General features: G+C 37.4%; 1 protein-coding gene across 3 annotated transcripts in view; it reads right to left on the bottom strand.

Moving 5' to 3' along the window:
* The window catches only part of SEMA3C (semaphorin 3C), a 118,206-nt gene that overhangs the window by 38,203 nt on the left and 59,195 nt on the right, over nucleotides 1-20,808 (bottom strand). For all 3 annotated transcript variants that reach the window (XM_042018467.1, XM_042018468.1, XM_042018470.1), the window contains 6 exons: nucleotides 13,976-14,136; nucleotides 11,508-11,570; nucleotides 10,068-10,187; nucleotides 6,215-6,305; nucleotides 2,327-2,446; nucleotides 352-494 (listed from right to left, as the gene is read on the bottom strand). In XM_042018467.1, the coding sequence (XP_041874401.1) occupies nucleotides 352-494; nucleotides 2,327-2,446; nucleotides 6,215-6,305; nucleotides 10,068-10,187; nucleotides 11,508-11,570; nucleotides 13,976-14,136 (698 nt within the window). The remainder of the gene's footprint in view (nucleotides 1-351; nucleotides 495-2,326; nucleotides 2,447-6,214; nucleotides 6,306-10,067; nucleotides 10,188-11,507; nucleotides 11,571-13,975; nucleotides 14,137-20,808) is intronic.

The following is a 20,808-nucleotide window of genomic DNA, read 5'->3' on the forward strand; positions in this document are numbered from 1 at the left end:
CCTTCACTTGTCTTAAGTTCATTTTTATTAAGAAACTAATGTGCCTTATTTGTGCCAACGACAGCAAGTTTGAAAATTCAACACTGGTAAGTATTCTGACTCAGTCAGAGAAATACACAAATCCCTTAACCTCCACATTTCCATATCCTTACATGTATATTTAGATATATATAACAGGTTCAGACCCCAGCTGTGAGTTCAGTAACAGCTCTTTTTAATTATGAATGGTGACACAGAAACAGGAAATTTTGTCAAATATAAGTCAAAAGCTTTTCAAACATTTAGTCCTTTAGATTATCTTGTCACACTAGCAGCTTATCCCAGCAACCTGGCAAACAAAATGGTTCTTACTGGGCATACTCTTGCAATCATTGAATGAATTTGCTTTGTGCTGCCGCTGTTGTCTGTGAGTCTTTCTTTGAAGAAGAAGTAGATTTTGGCATCATTGGGGTCTGTGCCATCTGGGATAACATGAGCATCCACAAAAATAGGCTCTGAAATGAAAAAGTTTACCAAATGGATGAAACCAAAAGATGTATCAGTATAAGCAACAAACGATTTGACATTTACTGACTGCTTCAAGGAAGTGCTGTATATACCAAACATCAACAAGTCAATGGCTCCTTACTGGCAGCCATATGTTTTTGCATCCTCACATTTTATTTCACAGCAAATTCTTAGAGAAGCAATCCAGAAGCAGTGGTATGAGATTACTGCAGAGACTCAGAGACTTGGAGGAAGAAGAGAGAAGAATCAGTGTGTTATCAGGGGTACTTATGGAAAGTCTCATTGAGACAAAACATAAAAGTAAGCTGGAACACCTCAGAAATATGTACAAATAAAGTTCATAAATGAGAGAGGAAAACAGTCTGTGTAACCCAGAAAAGGAAAGCAGGGCATGCAAATGCTTGAGCAGCATTTGACTTCATATCAGAGGCTGATAAACACAATCAAATGTACAAGTAAAACACTGCAGAGAAGAATTAGGGAGAGAGCAAAATAATTTGTAACCTTAACATCAAGCATATAATGGACAGTGCAACAGCCCTCAGAATACCTCCTTTGACTGAAGGAAGAAGGGGATCCTCTCCCTGCATGAAGACTTTGTCTTTTCAATGATCATACAAGATTGCTTGTTTGGTTGAAGGGCAGTGCCAATTTTGAAACAATCTGACAAAAAGGTTGAATGTCTGACAGAAAACTCTTTTTAGACTGCAGCATTTTTCCATTTGCATAATTCTATTCTCAATTAATATAACAAGTGTCATGTCTCTGGCTCCAAAAAGACATGGAAATAAATTGTAGTTTCAAGTACCTGTTTTGAACATAAGTAACGAGTAGATTTCCCAGAAATTAAGCATTTTTAATTTTCTTTTTCTCTTATTCACTTTAGGATGCATATGTTATGGTGTGCAGATAAGTGTAAGAATGTAGAGCAGAAGAAATATTTAGGAAGCAGACAAAGTTTGTCTTTCACAGTGAAATGAATTTATTGTGACTGAAATCCTGTGATTTCATTGTAGTCACAGCCAGACAGGAATAATAAGTCACCATAAAAAATGTCAAGACAAAACCACAGTAACTTCAATATACCTGAAGTTTTTTTAGAATCGTAACTGCTGTGTTAGTTGCTCTATAGCCTTTCACATCTACCTCTGCTCAGAATGCTGACCACCATTTTAATTCAAATTAGTTTCACTGGAAGGAGTCTTCTTACCAGTAAAGACAGGGAGAATTTTCACAGTGATGTCAGTGAAGCAAAGAGTTAAGTGCTGCCACTCAGAGATGAGTTTTTCTACTGTGTTTGGATAACCGATTCCTCACCACTGAAATAAGAGGCAATGATCCTCATTGACTTCTCTGATAGTGAGACACTCTTCTACACATCTTTTGAATGCAAGTGGTGGTGAGTCTTCTGTGCAGAGATGGATCATCTTGAATCAACTGAAGCTGGTATCTTAGAACCAAACACAGATTTAAGGCAATAACTGATTCGTGAGAGGTGAAGGCACTTTCCCAGAAGTCAGACTGTCTTACCACTTGCCACTGGAAAGGTTTTCATACACTTGCCCTCAAACAGTTTGGTTCAGCCTTAATGCAGAAAAGGCCCTCATGTGGGGTGGCCGAAGAGCTTGGTTCATGCAGGGATCCCTCTACATCTGTGCATTGTCTACAGTTTGTATTTACACACATTTCTTCATGGTTCAACTTCATAAATTAGATTCAGAGACGAGCTCTTTAAAAGATAAGGTCTTTGTTTTAAGCAAAGGAAAGATGAATCTCTATGACACCCATTAAAAGCACTGGTAAATCAAAGGTGTCTCACCACTCAGCCACTTGGAGTTGTGCTGGTCAGTCCTCACTGCATTCCTCCTGGTCAGACTGCGAAAAATGGCTGCATCCGTCCCCATGAAATCAATATACATTCCTGAAAAAAGCTCTTCATCTGAAAAAAATTGAAATGGAGGGAGAATTGTTATGGCTTTTGGGAAAACAAACGTTTATTTTAAATTCTTCAGCTCTTTATTTACACGAGTCTATACAGATAAATAGTGGGTCATGGGAATGAGGTTTCCTCTGATTTACAAAGACTCAGTCAATAAAGGGAGAGTCATCAGATTTTTCTTAGAGATTTTATGGAACTGTACCATTAAATGCCACAGCAGAGCTGCATATGTGGGGAAACTTTCTTGATAGTAAGTTTAGTTTTTCAGTTTCCACTGCTAGGGACCACTGGAGAATCAGGTTAGTGCTATTAAAAAGTATCACATTCAATATCTTAAGAACACACTTCAAAAAACTTTTTTCTTTGTTACGGAAATAGATGAAGCGACTGAGTAGAGTTTATTGCTGCTGTAAACTGGCACAACATCTATTGCAGTCAGTGGATCAGTGCCAATTTTTACCAGCAGCAGTTAGGACTGCCCCAGGCAGCCTTGAGCTGACTTCAGTATTGCAGAGGTCTGACAATTATATTATTGAACTTCACCCAGAGTAATATGGAGCAACAGTTGTCCCTTTTTGAGTACTTGGTTCTAAGGATAGGGTCATTATGCTTGAGCAGAATGAGACATGCAACTCCTACATTAACAGAGCTATAAGCTTCCACTCCCTGTGCAGGGCTGAAAACTCAGTCCATCAGTCAGGATGTCTATCTGTGTTTGTGTTTGTGTGTGTTTGCATAAACATGTATATACAATTACAATTATAATTACATGTACTCTCATTTTCTACTCTGTAAATAACCAAGCAATTTCCACTGACTAATGACAATGAAACCCCAGAGTAGAAAACAGTAGCTAAAATAAACTCTAACTCAGAGTGGGAGTGGTGGCTGAATATATTCCAGTACAGCTGGGTCCTTTGATTGATGTTGTCTCTATTCCTGGACTACCCAGAGAGTGTGGTCAAGCTGGCAAGAGTCACAGTCTCAGAAATACTTGAGGCTATTTTCATGCTGTTTTTGTGTGCGTGTGTGTGTCTGTGTGTGCTCATAATCAGCATGCAAGACTATTGAGAAGCTCATGAGAGTATTAAAACTCTGGAGATTTTGTTTTTCTGCTGCTAACTGGAGCCTGAACTGAACCCTGGCAGGGCATCCAGCAGCCACTCTTCTGCTCTCACCTCTCCCTGTGATGACAAGATTCATACACAGGAGATTTAAGCAATGCATTTGCTGCATGTTGCTGAAGCATTTACTTCCTGAGCAGGTATTGACAGAAGGATGTTAGATCTGTACAAATCTATATTTTGTATACTTGCCTCCTTGCCTCAATCCATCAGAACTTTATTCTTATTATGGAACAAATTGTCTGAAAGAGATCAGGCTTATGGTTCTCACTAAATGAGAACCATTGTGTACAGTCCTGTGCATATACACATATGTCCACACTTCAGCAACAGTACTATACTATGTAATTTTAATCCTATTACCTATAAATGCTATTACTTATGTCTTAAGCTTTCCTACCGTCTGCTTGCTAATCATGTATCAGATGAGATCTGTCAGTTCCACTTCCGTCTGGTAAAATCCTTGAATTCCACACAGTATTTGGTACGCACAGCACAATGAGTTCACACTACTTTGCTTTGTTACTGGGGGGAATTACTCAATTGATGAGGTATGTCTGCTCTTATAAATATCTCATAGTCTTAGTGGGGAGAGAGTTATGCCTCCTCCACACTAGTTATGCCAAGCTGCTTCAAAAAGCACATTTTTTATTGCTTTGATGCAAATGCATCCCTGTACAATGGCAAATTGTACAAAGTTCAAATTTATTTTTACTTTCCTCTGAAGGGTGAGTCATCTTTCCTGCTGTATTCTAGGCCAGTGATGCCCAAAATGGTCAAGAAATTGCACCTATATTTAAAAGTGCTTCTTTTATTGTGGAAGAGTTAGTTGGTCTGGTGGTATTTCCTATCTTCTGAAGCAACAGGAGGGAATTCCTCCTGCAAAAAACTCAAAGGAGAGTCCAGTACATTGGCTCAGTCCTCTCATTACAACACAAGCTGTGACTTACAAAATGTTCATGTTTCTGGCACAGATACTGAGGCTAAATTCATTAGAGCTTAATATTTTTTTGTAGTGACCGGATTTTGCAACAGAAAGGAGAAAGTAAAAAACCCAATCTATGGGACTCTTTTTAAAAGGAATTTGACCTTTGTGGAATAATTTAGACTTTGTAGATGAACTATGTCATGAAAGATAAGTCAAACACTAGGGAAGGTCTCTCTAGTGACATAACTGAGAGATCAAGAAGATAATGAAAAGTCTATTAAGATGAACAAAGCTGCCATAGATCTATCATAGAAAAAAATCAGCTTACTGTATGAACAATAATTCAGAAACAATGTTCTTTAATGTTGCCTATAAAATCCAGACAGAATAAGGAAAGGAAACAGTTGATTCACTTAATAATACCAAAATGGCAATGAGTAGCAGTGGACTCATCTATCACTGACTTTGAACAAATACTTTCTTTACACAGTGAGTGTTTGTAAACACTGTCCCTAGATCACTGTTGAGATAAAGGTATAAGGGCAGCCAAGGTTCAGAGAATGTCTAGGTAGCATTTATCTTCTCCCTAAAGGTGTTCAGTTCATATATCTGTGAATAAATATACTTGTCCTTTGTACTAAATATATTTGCAATAAAGAATCAAAAAAAAAAAGGCAATTTATATTTTGAACAGGCCATGTAGGACAGATTGTATTATACTTCCTTTAAGATCCATAAGATTTTCAAGTAAATATCTGGCACAGTATGTAATTGATGGAATTGATTTCAGAGGAAGCTGAATGGCAGAAACACTGCACATTGATCCCTTGTAAATCTTGGATGAAATACGCAGTATCTGTGTGCAATAAGATTTATTTACTGAGAAAGTCTCAAAAATCCATGCAACTGCTGTTCCCTTCATAGCCAAAAATACAGCAAGGAGCAGGCACATGCCGAAAAATCAGGGTCTTGGCACTAAAAGTGTGTGACCATACTGCAAATGTGAAAGGTCAGGTTACACTGAGTATATATTTCCAGCTCTTCCTGGTCAAAAAAAAGCAAAGTATCTGTTATAGATGACTTAGGCTGCCCAAGTGTGTGCCCCCTTTGAGTTTTCTCATAGGTGTGCAACAAGCACAGAAGAAATCCTTTATTGTTTCACTTCTGGTCTTTCAGACGGAAGAAAATTTCAAAATTGGTTGGGTATAAAGCCAATTGAAGAATGAAGAGCTTTACAATAGTGGGTGGGTTCTACAGCAGCAATGACAATAAAAATGAAATTCAAAGCATCTGAAGTCTTCAGGCTTTCTTTCCCTAGCTACTCTGAGATTTTACAAATAATTAAATGAGACACAAGTGCTGTCTAGGATGAACAGGGTCAGAAACCATTCAAACATAAATGCTAAACAGGGTAATGTAAAGCTCAAACTAATCCTGGGAAAAAATGTGTAAGCTGGAAAAGGGAGAACCTTTTGTTTTCTGTCTCTCTCCCCCTTTCAATAACTTATTTCTGCATTTTGTTTGTCCACCCACCTTAAGCTTCAGATAAGCTTTGAAACATGGATGGACCCACCCCTTGTGCCCATCAGCCAGACAAAAGGTACTGCTCCTGGGAGGCTGAATTCTGTGTCCAGCCTCCTCTGGGCATTCCATCAACCCACCCTACACATGATCATATGGGTTTAGACTGCAGCACCTTGGAGTATCTTTACTTACTGATCATAACAGACACCGTGTTCACGTTAGGGTTGAAAGAACAGCGTCCCTTTCCTGATTCACACTTGGAGTCGATCTTGAAGATTTGTTCCTGCAAAGTAGATTTGTGTATCACTTCTCATGTCAGAAACCATCAGATCTAGGCTGATTTTTATGCCTGGCTGTTCACAGCATTAGCAATGCTCTATTAACAGTGCACTATTGGGCACTTTTACTGTACTATCAGTAGTTTAACTCTTCTATTCAACTCTTCTATTTTCTATTCAAAATTCCATCATCTTGTTAGATAACACTAACATCCAGTTATTTTCAAGACTTGTTATAAATTCAAGACACTGAATCAAAAAAATTTTCCCTCTGTCTCAGTTAAGGATGGGTTGCCTGATCTCTGCAATAATATGTGTAGAGAATGCTTTTTTTTTTTTGAAGTTATTTACAATTTATTTTTTGAATATATGGTTGTACTTATACCTGTCTAGGCCATTATAATAAAGCTACTAGAACAATAACACATATGAAATAAAAATCTCTTATGACAACTGTCATTGGATGATATTATAAATCATTTGGTCTTTATTGAGCTATCAGACCTCCAAAAATCCCCTAAATCACATATATTTTCTTCAGTAACATCTCTTGGATTATGTGTAGAGCTCCAAATCCACAGTGATAGATGATTTATCTATACCTCTTACCATAGCCTGAAATCTCCTGGGTTTTGGGTTTTTTTTAAGAAATTTGGGATTTGTTTGTACAGGGATTTGTTTATATTTTATGTGATTAAGGAACAGGAAATATATTTTTCAAAGTAGAAGCAATCTGGACTACAGCTTGAAATACAAACAATCTGAATAACTTTAGAAAATCTGCCCATTTTGGTGCAACTATCCACTTCTTGGTTCCCAGCAATACCAGCACAGTGTGCTGAGCAAGAAGCGACTCAGGCCCAAGCTCTTTCCTTAAAAACTGCAGTCAGTAATGGCAGATGAACTGATCCAACACACACCGACTCACACACCACTGTATACCTAACTACTTGTTCTTGGGCTCCAAAAACAAACTTCCAATCTTTAATAAAAAGACAAAAGATACAATTGCAAGAAAAAAACCAACAAACAACCAAACTTAAAACAATTCAAATGAAAAAAGTAGCTGACAGAAATTCCAAAGAAAGGTTTTAGTGATGTAGATGCCAACAGTTAGTTATTTGAGAAAGTACAGCAACTCCTTATATTCTCTTTAACAGCCAATGTAAATCACAGGGAGTGGGGATGCCACACCAGTCCCTGAGCAGCCATTTGGCACCAGCAAATTGAAGATTACACCAAGATCAAATGAACAGCTGCAGCAGGAAGTTTTCATATCATTATCCTCTCTCTTTTCCCCCTCTTCTGTTTGCCTAATTTAATCTCAGAGATCTTATCTATTGTTTCAGTAATAAGCTCTCTAAACAATGTTAAAACATAAGTATGAACTTTCTAATGTGATCTTGGGTGGTTTCTTTGTTGTTTTTTTACTTCTAGATTATATGCAACTTGATTCTAATCCATATTTACTATATTAAACCACTATTTACCAATTCAAAATGCCCATTACTGTTCTATTAAACTAGCTCCAGGATTACACTTGATTTTCATATATATTAAATTGCTATTTAGTCTATAATTATTTCACATACGGATTACATTTCCTTCTGTTTGCATTCACTTTGACATTAGAATATATTTGGGTGACTAAGGGAATAATTACCAAAGACCAAAGTATCAAGTGTGCCAAGGAAGAAAATTAATTGTTTTATAACCTCTGTTTCAGGGGAAAGGACACAATTTTGCCTCATCAATGAAACCCCTATCTTTTGTGAGCTTATGTGGAATCCCAGAGACAGGAGAGCAAAACAGGCTCAGTTCTTATGGTTGTTGGATATGACTCTGCCAGGCTTTGTAGCTTCTAGATAAAAACAGATGTGCTTTGAAAAATATTCATTTTGCACATGCAAAAACAACCTTTTGTGCATTGAAAACTGTACCAAACTGAAGGTGAAATGATAAAAGCAGAGGACAAAATGAGTTTTTACTGGTCCCATCAGCACTACATAGTTCCTCATTCTGCTCTATCAATTAGTCGAGCACAGATATATGGAATGAGTTCAGAAGGAAATGCTCGGGTTTAAACTGTTATGCTATTGTTGGCCTGTACAGTAATGGCTTTGAGCATGAAGTGCCTACAGTCAAGTGTCTCACAGACTCCAGACGTCTGAAGCAGCAGTTTATTTAATCAATTGATCATAGGCATGTAGCTATACAGACAGGCTAAGTGAAGCCAGTTCTGCTTTTCCAAGTCATGCATTTTTACTTTTCATTTAAGAAATTTAACATCTTGCATCATCTGGAGATGTCATTTCCTGCCCTCCCCTCTGTCCCAATCTCATTTACAAACAGTCTAAAATAATGAGATTCAAGCTTCTCTGGGCTGCAATACCAGTACTTAAGATGATAAAGGAGTATTACATTAATTAAAGACAAATGAGATCACTGAAGAAAAGATTTTTCAAGAAATAGAATAATGCTGGGGAAAGGTGACCCCTGTTTCAAAATACGTCAAAATAAGTTAATGCAGAATTTTTTAACCAGGAGGATGGATTTACATACTTAGCTCTGCTTGCTTCTCACTTTAAATGCAGGCCTACAATCTCTACTTTTAGACCATTAATTAGGACTGAAGGTGCAGTGATTCTGACTGTGGGCTGTATTAAGGAAGCTGGAGCCAGGTAGGGATCTACCAAAAGTCACTGAGATCATCCCATGCAAACTGATCTGGAGAAACATTGACTAATCACCTCCCTGGAAAGCTATGCAGAAATCTTGGTCTTGGCCAGAATTTCCATCCCACTCCCAATTAAAGCAGTGATGAATTTCCCAGTGTCTTCCCCAGAAGCCAGCCCTGCTTTTAAAGCTGCCCTCACATGGCAAAGCTCCAGGTAGCATGCTCTGATCTTCCTTCCCAACACATCTGCTTCCACATTGTTCTGGAAAATATACTGCACACCCCTGTGCCTGCAGACATGAATCTGACCCAAAAGCTACTGAGGTGCTGCCGCCTGGTTAAGTGCCTTTCTTCTTCCTCCTGGTTGCTTAATTTATTACCTATTACATTTGCACATAAACAAACATTTCACTTTCAAATCAGGAAACTTGGACCATATACTTCTGAAACATCTGGTACTTACAGTGAAAATACACACAGTGAAACTGAATATAGAAAAACTGGAGACCGATTAGAAAAACTAAGACCTTACAGTGAAGAGAAACTTACCAGCTTCATCCAGGCACCATCTAGTGGGGCAAAACTTGTGCAGTAGATAAAGTTCCTGTATTGGGAGTGCATCTAGAGGGTATTAAGCTGAAGTCCAGCAAACTTTCACATAGTCAGCCAAATTAAGGGCTTCTCCCAGGAATCAGTAACATATGGAAGTTATAAAAAGTGGACTTTGTATTTTATTTTTCATCTAACTGGCTATTTCCTTTTAAGTATTTCTTGGGCAGTTTTCCACCACATGGTAGGAATGAATTCACCAGACAATGTCAAATAAATAGTAGCATCAAATGTAGCCCAGCATTTGGCATGATTGTGGAATTTTGGACAACCATCACATTTGAGGCATGGCTTTTGATCACGGCTTTGCTTCTAGCTGGTAATGGGTCAGAAAACTATGGACCTTTGTTCTTTTGCTATTCAACATCGGTGAGGGAACCTACTGGGAACAATGATTTTTGCCTTTTCAAAACTTTGAGCTTTCGCATCACGCCACTAGGATGTCCTGCACAACGAGTGGATAAAGTGAAAAGAGAGTTACCTCAGACCGGCGTCCCCTGTTGACGTACACGCAGACGGGGCTGAAGGCGCCACTGCCACACACGTACAGGTGGGTGCGATTGTACGACTGGATCACACGCACAAAGTTCCCACAGCCGTGCTGCAGGAAACAGAGAACAGTCATTCCACACAGTGGCAAATGTTATGAGATGTTGGGAACTCTAGGGAATAGACATGACATAGAATTTTAATAGCATGATGAAAACAGCTACTGAATTTGTTAGTCTCTGGATTTGGACAGCTGTTCCTTTTCATGTCATTTTGCCTGCTCTGGGAACTGGGCTCTCTCTGATTGAGCACCACAGATGAGTTATAGAGGAGTCCATGTAGCTTTCCCACTTCCACACAGCAATGCAATTTTCATTCACAGATTTCTCTCTACCTTGCATGAGAAGAAGCCAGACCTCTACAGGAAAACAAGAAGTAACCTTAGGAAGTTTCCTTAAGGATACCTCTTTTCCCCCCTAATTTGCTCAACATAAAATGAGATGATTAAAAAGAAAGCAAGTCCAAATATCAGATTTTGCTATTTGTATAAAAAGCTTCTTTCCAAAACTTTAAATTGAGATTTGCAGTCAATTGTTGCTTTGCACTGAAGACCTAGAGTAACATTTTCAGATCAGCATGAAAATTAAAACAGAATGTTAAGTTCCACACAGTTCACAGTATTTGATTTACAGTTTTTTCCATCCCTTTTTTCTCTAGCTCTTTTGTTTTTTAGTATGATCAACTGTTAATGCACTTTAGGTTGGAAATAGATTTATTTTCTGAATATTTTTCCTTACCAAGATCTCAGAACCGCTTTAATATTCAATCATCCAAATCTCACCCAAGACAGTGAGAATTGCATGTGTTTAATGAGCACATGATTGGAAACTGTGCCATCAGTCATCCTCATGAAAATCAGTGGAGTTAGTCCTTTAGCAGACTGCACTGGTTTATTTACTTTTAAAGGCATTCATATTTTTGGTTCAGCAGAAGCCAGTACCATGCAACATCATCTGAAAACTGGTGCACAGCTGGGGTCTTCAGACTGCAGACAGTGGGTACCACCCACCTTCACAGCGTGTTCCTGGGGGGAGCAGCCAGAGAACTTCCCTGCTCTGAAGAGCAGCTCAGCAGGCTGTTCAGCATCACCCCAGGACATATTTGGAAAAGTACAATTACCTAGTTTGATTAGTAACAACCAAAAAAGGCCAGGAAATGGACACTGCATATCTTTTCCTATCTGTCAAAATCTGAAGGTGCATTCTGTTTACATTGCCTGTTTTTCCAGAATTTCACTTTATAGATTGGCTTGCAAAGCATTTCAAAAGCAAAACAAACACTTCTTTCATTTTGCTTTGGCTGCACTCAAGGTGCTCTTACTTTATTGCCAAGTACCTAATTTGTTTATACGTGCATGTGGATTATAATTTACCGTAGGATCCTTGCCAGCCATTTTGCACTCTTCAACCTTGTTCGCTGATGCTGGCCAGAAAATCTGTAAGGAAAGAAGTATTATTCAAGTAGTATATTTATTATGCAATTTTTAAAAAGCCAATTTCACTGCCTAACTTACACTAATACATTAATATTTAGATATCATTTACATTTTGATTATAAAGAAAAAAAGGATTTTTGTTGATAAATAAAATTATCTTTGACTTAGCATGCACTAAACAAAATCAAGGTCCAAGCCTTTGCCTAATATATATTAAGTCTATTACACATTTTTCAGGCAAGTTAATCAATTTATTTAGATTGTTTTCTTCTAAATAAGAGAGATTTTTCACCACTATTGCCTAAATTACTACCCATCTTTACATTTTTACTTTTACTGAACTTATAGAAATTTTTCACACTAGAAACCAGAAGACTAAAATATTGAAGGAAGGGTTATTGTAACAATTTTTCAATTTTATCATCAAAGGTTTGGCTAGATTATGATAAAACCTGCTTTAAATATCAAGATTTCACGTAGATTTCTTTCAGACAGCTTTTCCACAAATACCTCAATATCTGAATATTTATCTGTATATCTCAAACTCTAAATATTTTGAGCTTCTTCCATTATTTATTTTGATTTTGAAGTAGAAAAGACATCCATTAGAAATTTATCCCTAGAAATCTAGTAAGTGACAAAGCCTGATAACATTGAGCCTCAAGACAACATAAACAACAGCATTAAAAGATCTCTGTGTATATATGTACACATAGTTATATATATGTAGAATTGTGGATTTAAATGTATATGTATATAGGACTTCTATAGACATACAAGATCAGCAAAGTGAATCTGTTGTTAAAATAAATAAACAAATGGGAGACTGTGTGGAATTGCAGAGATTCACTCTGAGCTTAATACTGGGTGATCACATCCACTGATCACATCCACTGCCAGAAACCGTTGTGTGTTTTTCCTTTCTGCTGAATTTTTTTTTTTTTTTGTTCTTGTTTCTCCAGGCCTACATGAGCTGTTGAAATTCCTCACAGCTTTATACTGCAGAAAATATTTCATGTAACAGAAGTCCTCCTATCTAACCAAACTGCATAAGATTAAACTCGACCTGCTAAGGACGGGAGGGAGCGTGCCATGCTGGGGCACAGCTCCTGCCAGACCAGGGTGGCTGGATCACTGGGGAGACAGAAATTAGCAAAAGGGTCACAGAAGATATTTCAGATCTGAGAAGGCAGCCCCATTTCAGAGGGAGATTTGGGTACCATTAGAGGAGGGAAGAATGCATTCACACCATTGAACGAGAGGCATTTAATTTAAATGTGTAAGTTAGAATGAGCCTCCCCTGACTCCCTGCACAATCAATTCAGGTGGACAGGCATGTCCAGAGGGTGATTCAGAGCAAAGCCTAATTCAACTGTGCTCAATCACTCTCTGGCAGGGCCCCTCTCTCTCCCCTGACACATTAAAAGCCTTGTCTCTTAAGGAAGGCATTTATCTTCCCTGCTGCAAGCTGGGTATCGCTGCCCCTCAGTCCTTCTGAGGTACAGTAATAAAGCCCACAGATTAAAGGATTGGATAGATTTGGTAGAACAAGGCCTTTATGGCACACTTTCAGGCAGGGTAGTAGCTGTGATAGTCTAAAGATAGGCAAGACAAAGTCTTTAGACAGGTAAAGCTCAACAGTCAATCTTCTGGGCACACAAGCACTTCTGCAGGTCACCTACTTCAAAAGCAGACAGGCTGAATTTCAACTGGCTTTGGAGACAAGAGAGGAGTCTGTGAAAGGAGCTTAAGCATTTGATAATGTTTTTATTTTCACACAGAGGTTGCTTCTTACTGTTTTGTGAGGGAACACAGAGTCCTTGGAAAACACCATCTCAGTAAATGAGAGAAGCCAGAAAAGAGGTGTCAAGGAGTAGATGTGGGTCACAGTGCCTGGAAAACTCCAAATGAGGTGTCTCAGCTACCCAACTGAAGGGCAAAGGCTGACACAGACATAACAAGAGATTAGAAAATAGTTCAATGATTTGGGGCCAGAGGACAAAACATTAAAAATATAATAGAAGGCTAAGGACAACTCTGTCCTTGTTTTTTTCTGTACGGCTTGAGAATGATAGTGTGTACCTTATTCTTCCTTGCAGGATACTTTTAAAAGTGCATCTCTGAACTATTTTATCTTGGAGAGAGGTGGAAAGTGTCAAACCATACAAATTTTCCTTGTGATGCCAGGCCAAGCTGAATGTTGTTTCAAAATTAGTAAACAGGTCAGTTTTAAACAGTGTTTGAAAAACAACATACAGTCTCATCTGCATTACACATAAAACAAGGACTAAAAGTTCAATCAGGTGAGGGCATGGATGCAAAATAATGAAATACTATTTTTTTGTCTTAAAAGCAAAGGCATGGACTAAGCAACCTCAGATTCTCAAAATAAAACTTGAACTTACACTGAGGGGGTCTTGGCTTATATTGTTAATATTCAAAGACAGAATATGATCTTTACTCCCCACATAGATCCGATCCTGATCTTCATCCATCAATAATATCCTGTAATCCAGGGGGCTGGGAGATATTCTGTGATACTCAGAGGTCTTAGTTTCTTGCAGCTCTGAAATAGTAAAGACAGTAGCATAGTAAAGCAGTTCACTCATGTTTGTTGTTTCTCAACTGCATTTCTTTCTAAATAAAGACATCTTTGGACACAAATGTGGTCAGAGAGACAAAAAACCCTCACTGGACACTAGATAATAATACAACGGTTGATGTAAAACAAAATTTCTTTTCCCAGTTTGAATACAATTATTTTGTACATTAAGTAGATAGATGTAGCTCATAGAAATCAGGCAGTGCTGTTATTCATTCATCTAATTAATTCTTATTTTAATGGATATTATTATTTACAGCTTTGGCTTTTTAGGAAGATAATTTATTAAATAAATCAATATGTTCAATACATTTTGAAGTTTACGACTGCAGAAAATCTGCAAGATCAATGAAAACTACAGAAGAACGCTTTACTTCCTTTTCCTAACAGGGGACTTCACTAATAATAGGTTTTTATAATTTTCAAGGTCAAATTTTATTTTGTTCTTCAACACCATGCGTGGCTTACTTAAAAAGAAAATTATTCAGTCAAGCCTAAATGTGTCTGTTCATTCAGTTGTTTGTTTATGGGTTTGGACCAAACTAACAGAACTGTAGAAGGAGCTCTATTTTTCCACATAAAACTTTCTTCAACAAAGTGAAGTGAAAACACCCTTTGATCTCAGCAGTGCAGGATCAGGCCTGTTACAGGAATAGCATAAGCAACTGCAATATAAGTATTACTTGCTGCCCTCAAGAAAGCTCAGCCTTCTCATCTTTGTTTGGCCAATATATTTTGGCCCCCAGTCAGATTGTTTCACTTTTTCAGTAATAACAGAAGGGATATTTCTCAAAAGCTGAGAGTGGAAAAATAAAACCTTAATAATCAATTTGTCTTTGTTAAAATATTTAACATATAATTATGCTTTCTTTCTTCATGAATATTAGTATTGAATTGTGTTCCCCGTGTCTCTAAAAGGGTGGCAAATACACAGTACTTATGAAAATGAAGCTCTGCTATAATATTTATTCATAAATGTAAGATCTGATCCCACAGTTCTCAGTTGCAAACTTTGTCTGGGACAATATGGCTTGTCACTGTTGCTAAAGGTTTTTTAAAGGCAAAGTCTTTTGCTCATTCATTCCCTACGGAAAACAGTAAATGCCTTATACAAAATTAGTCATCTAAAGATATTGATATTTTATAAAACAAAACTCTCAAAACATAGATAATTCTTTATATGTGCACTATTTAAAAAAAAAAAAAAAGGTGCCAAAATAAGTGTGCCTAAAACATGCACCTTCTGCAAAACACATATTTACCCGAGAGCAATTTTTTTATTTTGAAAATTACTTGAAGAGCCATTTTTAATAGCAGGCAAAAGTTAAAGTCCTAGGATTCATACCTGTGTAGTAGAGAACTAATGATTGGAAGAACACTTACCAGAATATAATTTAAATTGATAAATATCATACATAACTCCAATTAATTTTTATCATTGTTAAATAGTTTCATAGGAAGATGAAAAATATCCCCAGTCACTGAAAGATAATAGTGTTTTGATTAATTTAGACGTGTGACAGCTTTCAGGAGCTGAGTTTCCTACAGGCATTTATTTACGGCAGTATTAAAAAAAACCCACAAATAGTATTTATCTTGTGCCTCGACAATAGATAAACATACAATCAAGATTTACAACCTGTGCCTAAAAACTGAAACAGAACTTGTTAAATATATATGAAAATTGTTCACAGTACTTTCAGAAGTCTTTCTTTAGTGCTTGAAAAATTTCTTTAGTGCTTGTTAACCATTTTACTTCACTTTAAAAAAAATCCTCCCTTGAACCTTTTAGCTAGGATTGCCCAAGGCACCTGGGAGACTCACCAGCACAGTGACTCACAATGCTCAGTACCTTTGGCCGCTCTGAAATTCTCACAACCAGCCCCAGACACCTGTGCTCATGCCTTTTCCTGGGGCATTATTAATTTTACCATAACATTTGGCAGCTGTAAGGTGAAACTGAACGTTCTCCCAACTGTACATTTGATACACCAGGAAAGCACAGATAAACTGGGAGGGTTTCCCACACAGCACGGGGTAAATGTGAGCACAGTGATTGCACAATATGATGTCCCTCCTTATTGCCTCACTGACTGACAGTGGTTGCCAATGAAAAACACCATGGCTGATGTAAAAGATAATCATGATCATGATGATTGCTTTTAAACAAGAGACAAAACCAGCAACTGATTTCCACAACTTTCATTTATCAAAATCCATTATTTTCTTGGAATTTGAACCTCTTTGAAAGGGTATTATTCTTACTAAGGCTCCTGAAGGATAATCTGCCTCCACTGAGGTGCTGATGAGGAGAACACCTTATGCCAGGTTACTAGACTATGGAAACTCAACACCATTCACAAGAGGAAGGAAAGCCGTGGAACAAATACTCTCACACTGATTTATTAGTTTTATTTCTTTTAGTGCTGAAGCTTACAGCTTATTAGACTTTCTGGGCTACTCAAGCAAGTAGGGAGGGAATTTATAACTAATCAAATTTTATTTTCAGTCAACAAAATTTACCACATCATCACCCAAGAAAATGTTATTTTTTAAAGATTTACTCTCTGTTTGTTGTTGCTTGGAGAAAGCGGTGCCTGCAAGGATGCTGTATGGCCTTTCACTCCCTTTCATCTCCAAGAGTTTTTTGTCAAAAAATGAAGTAGACATTTACTGACATTCAGAGCAATTCTATTCCATGCTTTGAGAATTTAACCAAACATTGAAAGCAGTAAGCCCTATATAGAGAATGATGCTGCAGACAGCTCTCTGAATATTAACAATTTTATTTGACAATAAAACAATATACAAGTAAGTTTCATCCTTAATGATACAAAAATAATCTTTGCTCATAGTTTTTCTTCATCAGTTGGTGAATGTTGCCTTTCCTTAGGGATAAAACCAATAACAACTCGATCCCTAGTGTAAGGAATCTGATCTTAGAGGACAGGTTGCTTTAATGAAAAAACAAAAGCTTCAGTGAATTCTCATTCCAGAATTATGCTTATTATTGAACTACAAATTTTGGAGATCCAAATGACTGGAAGTTTTCTCTGTACACAGTGCACAGCTTACTGACAATTAGACAGTCTAACTTCTACTCTTTAATTATCTCTCTAATCCACTACAAACAAAAAGTATTATTTTTAAAAAGTTTTGTTCTTACAGAAGGAGTAACAAAATATTTGTCCAATATCTATTACTGGCATCACAAAAGCCTTTGTAACAAACCTAAATGAGCATATTTAGGTTTGTTACAAATATTATATTTAGGCCAGAACAAAACAATTACAGCTATTCAAGATGGGGAATCCAGGAAGGTGTAGTTATCTCACACAGCCTGTTATACCCAAATTGTCCATAAGGACATAAGGACTGTGTAAGGATAAAAGAGCTAAGATAAAAGAGCTAGATCTATCAGGCAGTCCTCTAAATGCCTTAGTTAATCACTCAGCCTCAACCCTTCATCACTCCTTAATTCAAATTCACTGGTACCACAATGTTGAAAACAGCCTGACTCTCCCAGACTAAGGAATATAATAATCCCTAATACGTAGAGGTAAGACCCTAAGCAACTTCCTTGGTTGACATCTTAAAAAGATGTTTGATGCATCTGTTACTGAAATCTATTGAATTTTTATCAGGACTTTCCCAAAATATAACTTCCTTTTGCAGACCACTTATTACTGAATGTTTAATATAATCCAGAATTATCTTTATGTTGCAGGGTTTGCTAAGCTACAGCCATGGTATGCAAGCATCCCTAGCCCAAGTTCAAAGCACTGAATTCATCCTCTGCTAAACTGAGGATAAACTAGGACACGTGAGAGACTGCATGTAGTCCTGCCTGCACTCTACCATCCCTGGATTTCCAGCCTAGCACGGCTTCTTTGAGCAAGCCTAAGGATGCTCTGTCAAGCTTTTAATTTAGGATGCCCTGTGGAAGAGTGAAAGAAAGAATATGATTTCCTCCTCTTTCCTGCTGGCATAAGGATTCATTCTCAGAAGGCTTTTTATAGGGAAGTTCAGAGCAAAAGCAGAGATTTGGTGTCTTTGCCTCAGAAACAAGTAGGAAGTAAAGCACAGCAATCCATTCACATGCAGCACCACAGTGAAGGGCACAAACACAACTTTCCAGGAAGATGGGCTACATCTCCCCAGGGAACCTCTGCTGCCCAAACTGGCATGGATTTTATGTAGCCTTAGTGATGTGGATGTCAGCAATACTATGGTGTTTTACTTTACGCTCTCATGGGGTGTGGGGTGCACAAATCACATGCCTTGTGTACATCTAGCAGTAAGCTCAATGTCAGCCTCTGGTTATGGAAGCTGTAAGACTCTCTTTAAGCCTCATTAAGCCTTGAGTTTGTGCCAAAAAATATGCCAGCCCATGCCAAATGTGAAACTGCAATGTAAAATCTCCCCTTCTAGGAATTGGAATGAAACCAATTTTCTTTTTCTTTTTTTTTTTCCTAGAAATAAATACTTAAGTAAAACAATAACATCAAATGGAAATGGTCCCCTTTTGCCCACAGATCATGATTAAACAGATGAAAAAGTAGTTTGGACATATAGACACTACGCATAATGTTGCTAGCATTGAATGGAATGGTTATGTATTTTAAGAATGTGAGTGAAATCTGAGGTATTTGCAAAGTTATAAAAAATAATTACAAAAAAACCCCAACAACAACAACAACAAAACCCCACAAACAAACTAAACAAGCCAGAAGAAAATGTGTTTTATTTTAGTTTAAATATTTTCCTTTCTACTTTGTATTTACGAATCTCTCTGTTTCATGACTTTTTAGTAGAAATGACTAGAAAAAGATTTAGTTAAATGGTATCAGATTTCATAAGAATCTAACAATTTTAATTATTGTTTTCTTGGGTTTATTTTTAATTTTTTAGTGTAAAGATATAGAAGAAATAAGTGCATCATTTTTATAGTTTACATAGTGCTTGTGGAAATAGTCTGCTATAATACTGCGAGTCTGAGGATACGATTGACTACTTCCTCAATGTGTATGGAAAAAGAACAAGTAAAGCCTGAATATTTCTTTTCGAAACTTCAGAATGAGTCACATTTGCACTGTCAATATTCCTTTTCTTTGAAGATATATGTATTGATTCCTTCTACTTAAGGGGTTGAGATAAGGGAGTAGCTAAAGCATTTTTCCCCTGCTCATGCAGTGTTCAAACTAAAACCCATCCCTCAGCCATTCTCAGGCGAATCCCATCGTGAATGGGGCCACAGTCATCTGACCAAAGAGCCATAAGTAGCCAGATGTGCTACTGGTCAGTCCCTTAAGTGCCTTAACCACACAGGGCCCAAAAAGCTCAGATGGACCTTTGACCTTTTCTTTATCTCTCTATTTCTTCTTCATGCATGGGAGTCTTTACTCTTTCCTTTAATGCTGTTACAATGAAATCTGGCTTTTTATATAGGAGGTAACAGCTTCATAAGAACTAGAAATCACAGATGTGCACACTTGCCTGATTCTGAATCCATCTGAAAGGGGTTTAATTGCATTTTTATTAAAAAAAAAAAAAAAAAAAAAGAGCAAGTTAGAGGGGAGAAAATAGATTTACAAGTGCTCATAAAATCACAGGCTAACTAATTAACAAGATCACTTGAACAAGAGAGAAGAAGGGAGTTCAGATAGTACAGGCTGAAACAGAACCCTCTTTTCGCCCAGAGGTAAAATGTATAATCTGCTAGAAGGAAACTTAATTACTGCATTTGGAATGAGAGTAAGTAACAAGTAAATGTCAATGATATTTAAATATGATCTGGTTTAAATATACACCTAGAGTACTTGTGGGTGTATTTGCTAAATGAGTTGAGAGTGGAATTTAAACATTACTGGACTGAGATAATGCAGTCTTTTATAAAGGGAAATCAGAGCACCAAGGTGAAGTCTTCGGAGAATCAGGCCCAGAGGTGGCTCTAGCATGTCTGAAGAACAATTTGTCACCTTGACCAGCTCAACATATACATTAGGAGCAGTAAAACACTCAATAGCTCTTTGTGAAGGGGACCATGTGTTGATCGGAAAAGACATACCAGTTAACAGTTGACCTTAAGCAGAGCGTTCACATATGTCAGTAGATGTTTTCTTCTTTTCTTTCACAATTTGCAAGACACACAAAACTCCTGAAATCCTGGTAACTCACAGACTTTAAAAAAATCACGACTGATTATTGACTGGCTTTTAACATTGTGCCTTTTAAAAGTTGTACTGAAAGGGTAATTCATGACGGCGTGCTCTTTTATTAAAAGTACTGAAAACTATAACAGAATTTTTCATCTTCTATTTAGTACTTTCAATAAAAAAGGAGGGGCAGATCCTCTGAGGTGTGGGAAGCTGCCAGTTTTGTGCAGAAGGAATGTGCTTTCTAAGTAAAAGCAAACACATGAGAAGAGAAAGCCACTTACTCGTGTGTGGCAAAATGTACTAACATGGCTTTGTGGCACACTTATCAACACAAGACACTCCACAAAGCTCCATGCGTCTTTATTGAAGCTTTACATTATGAAGAACAGATTTTTTTTTTGTTCATTTTCACAGATATTGTCATGTGAAATCATGCCACATTCCACAACAGTAAACCCACTCCAAAACAAAAAGGAAA

The sequence above is a fragment of the Corvus kubaryi genome, unplaced genomic scaffold (assembly GCF_017639235.1).
Source record: "Corvus kubaryi isolate FWS band 111438036 unplaced genomic scaffold, C.kubaryi_AGA036_p1.0 137, whole genome shotgun sequence".
NCBI classification, from domain to species: domain Eukaryota; kingdom Metazoa; phylum Chordata; class Aves; order Passeriformes; family Corvidae; genus Corvus; species Corvus kubaryi.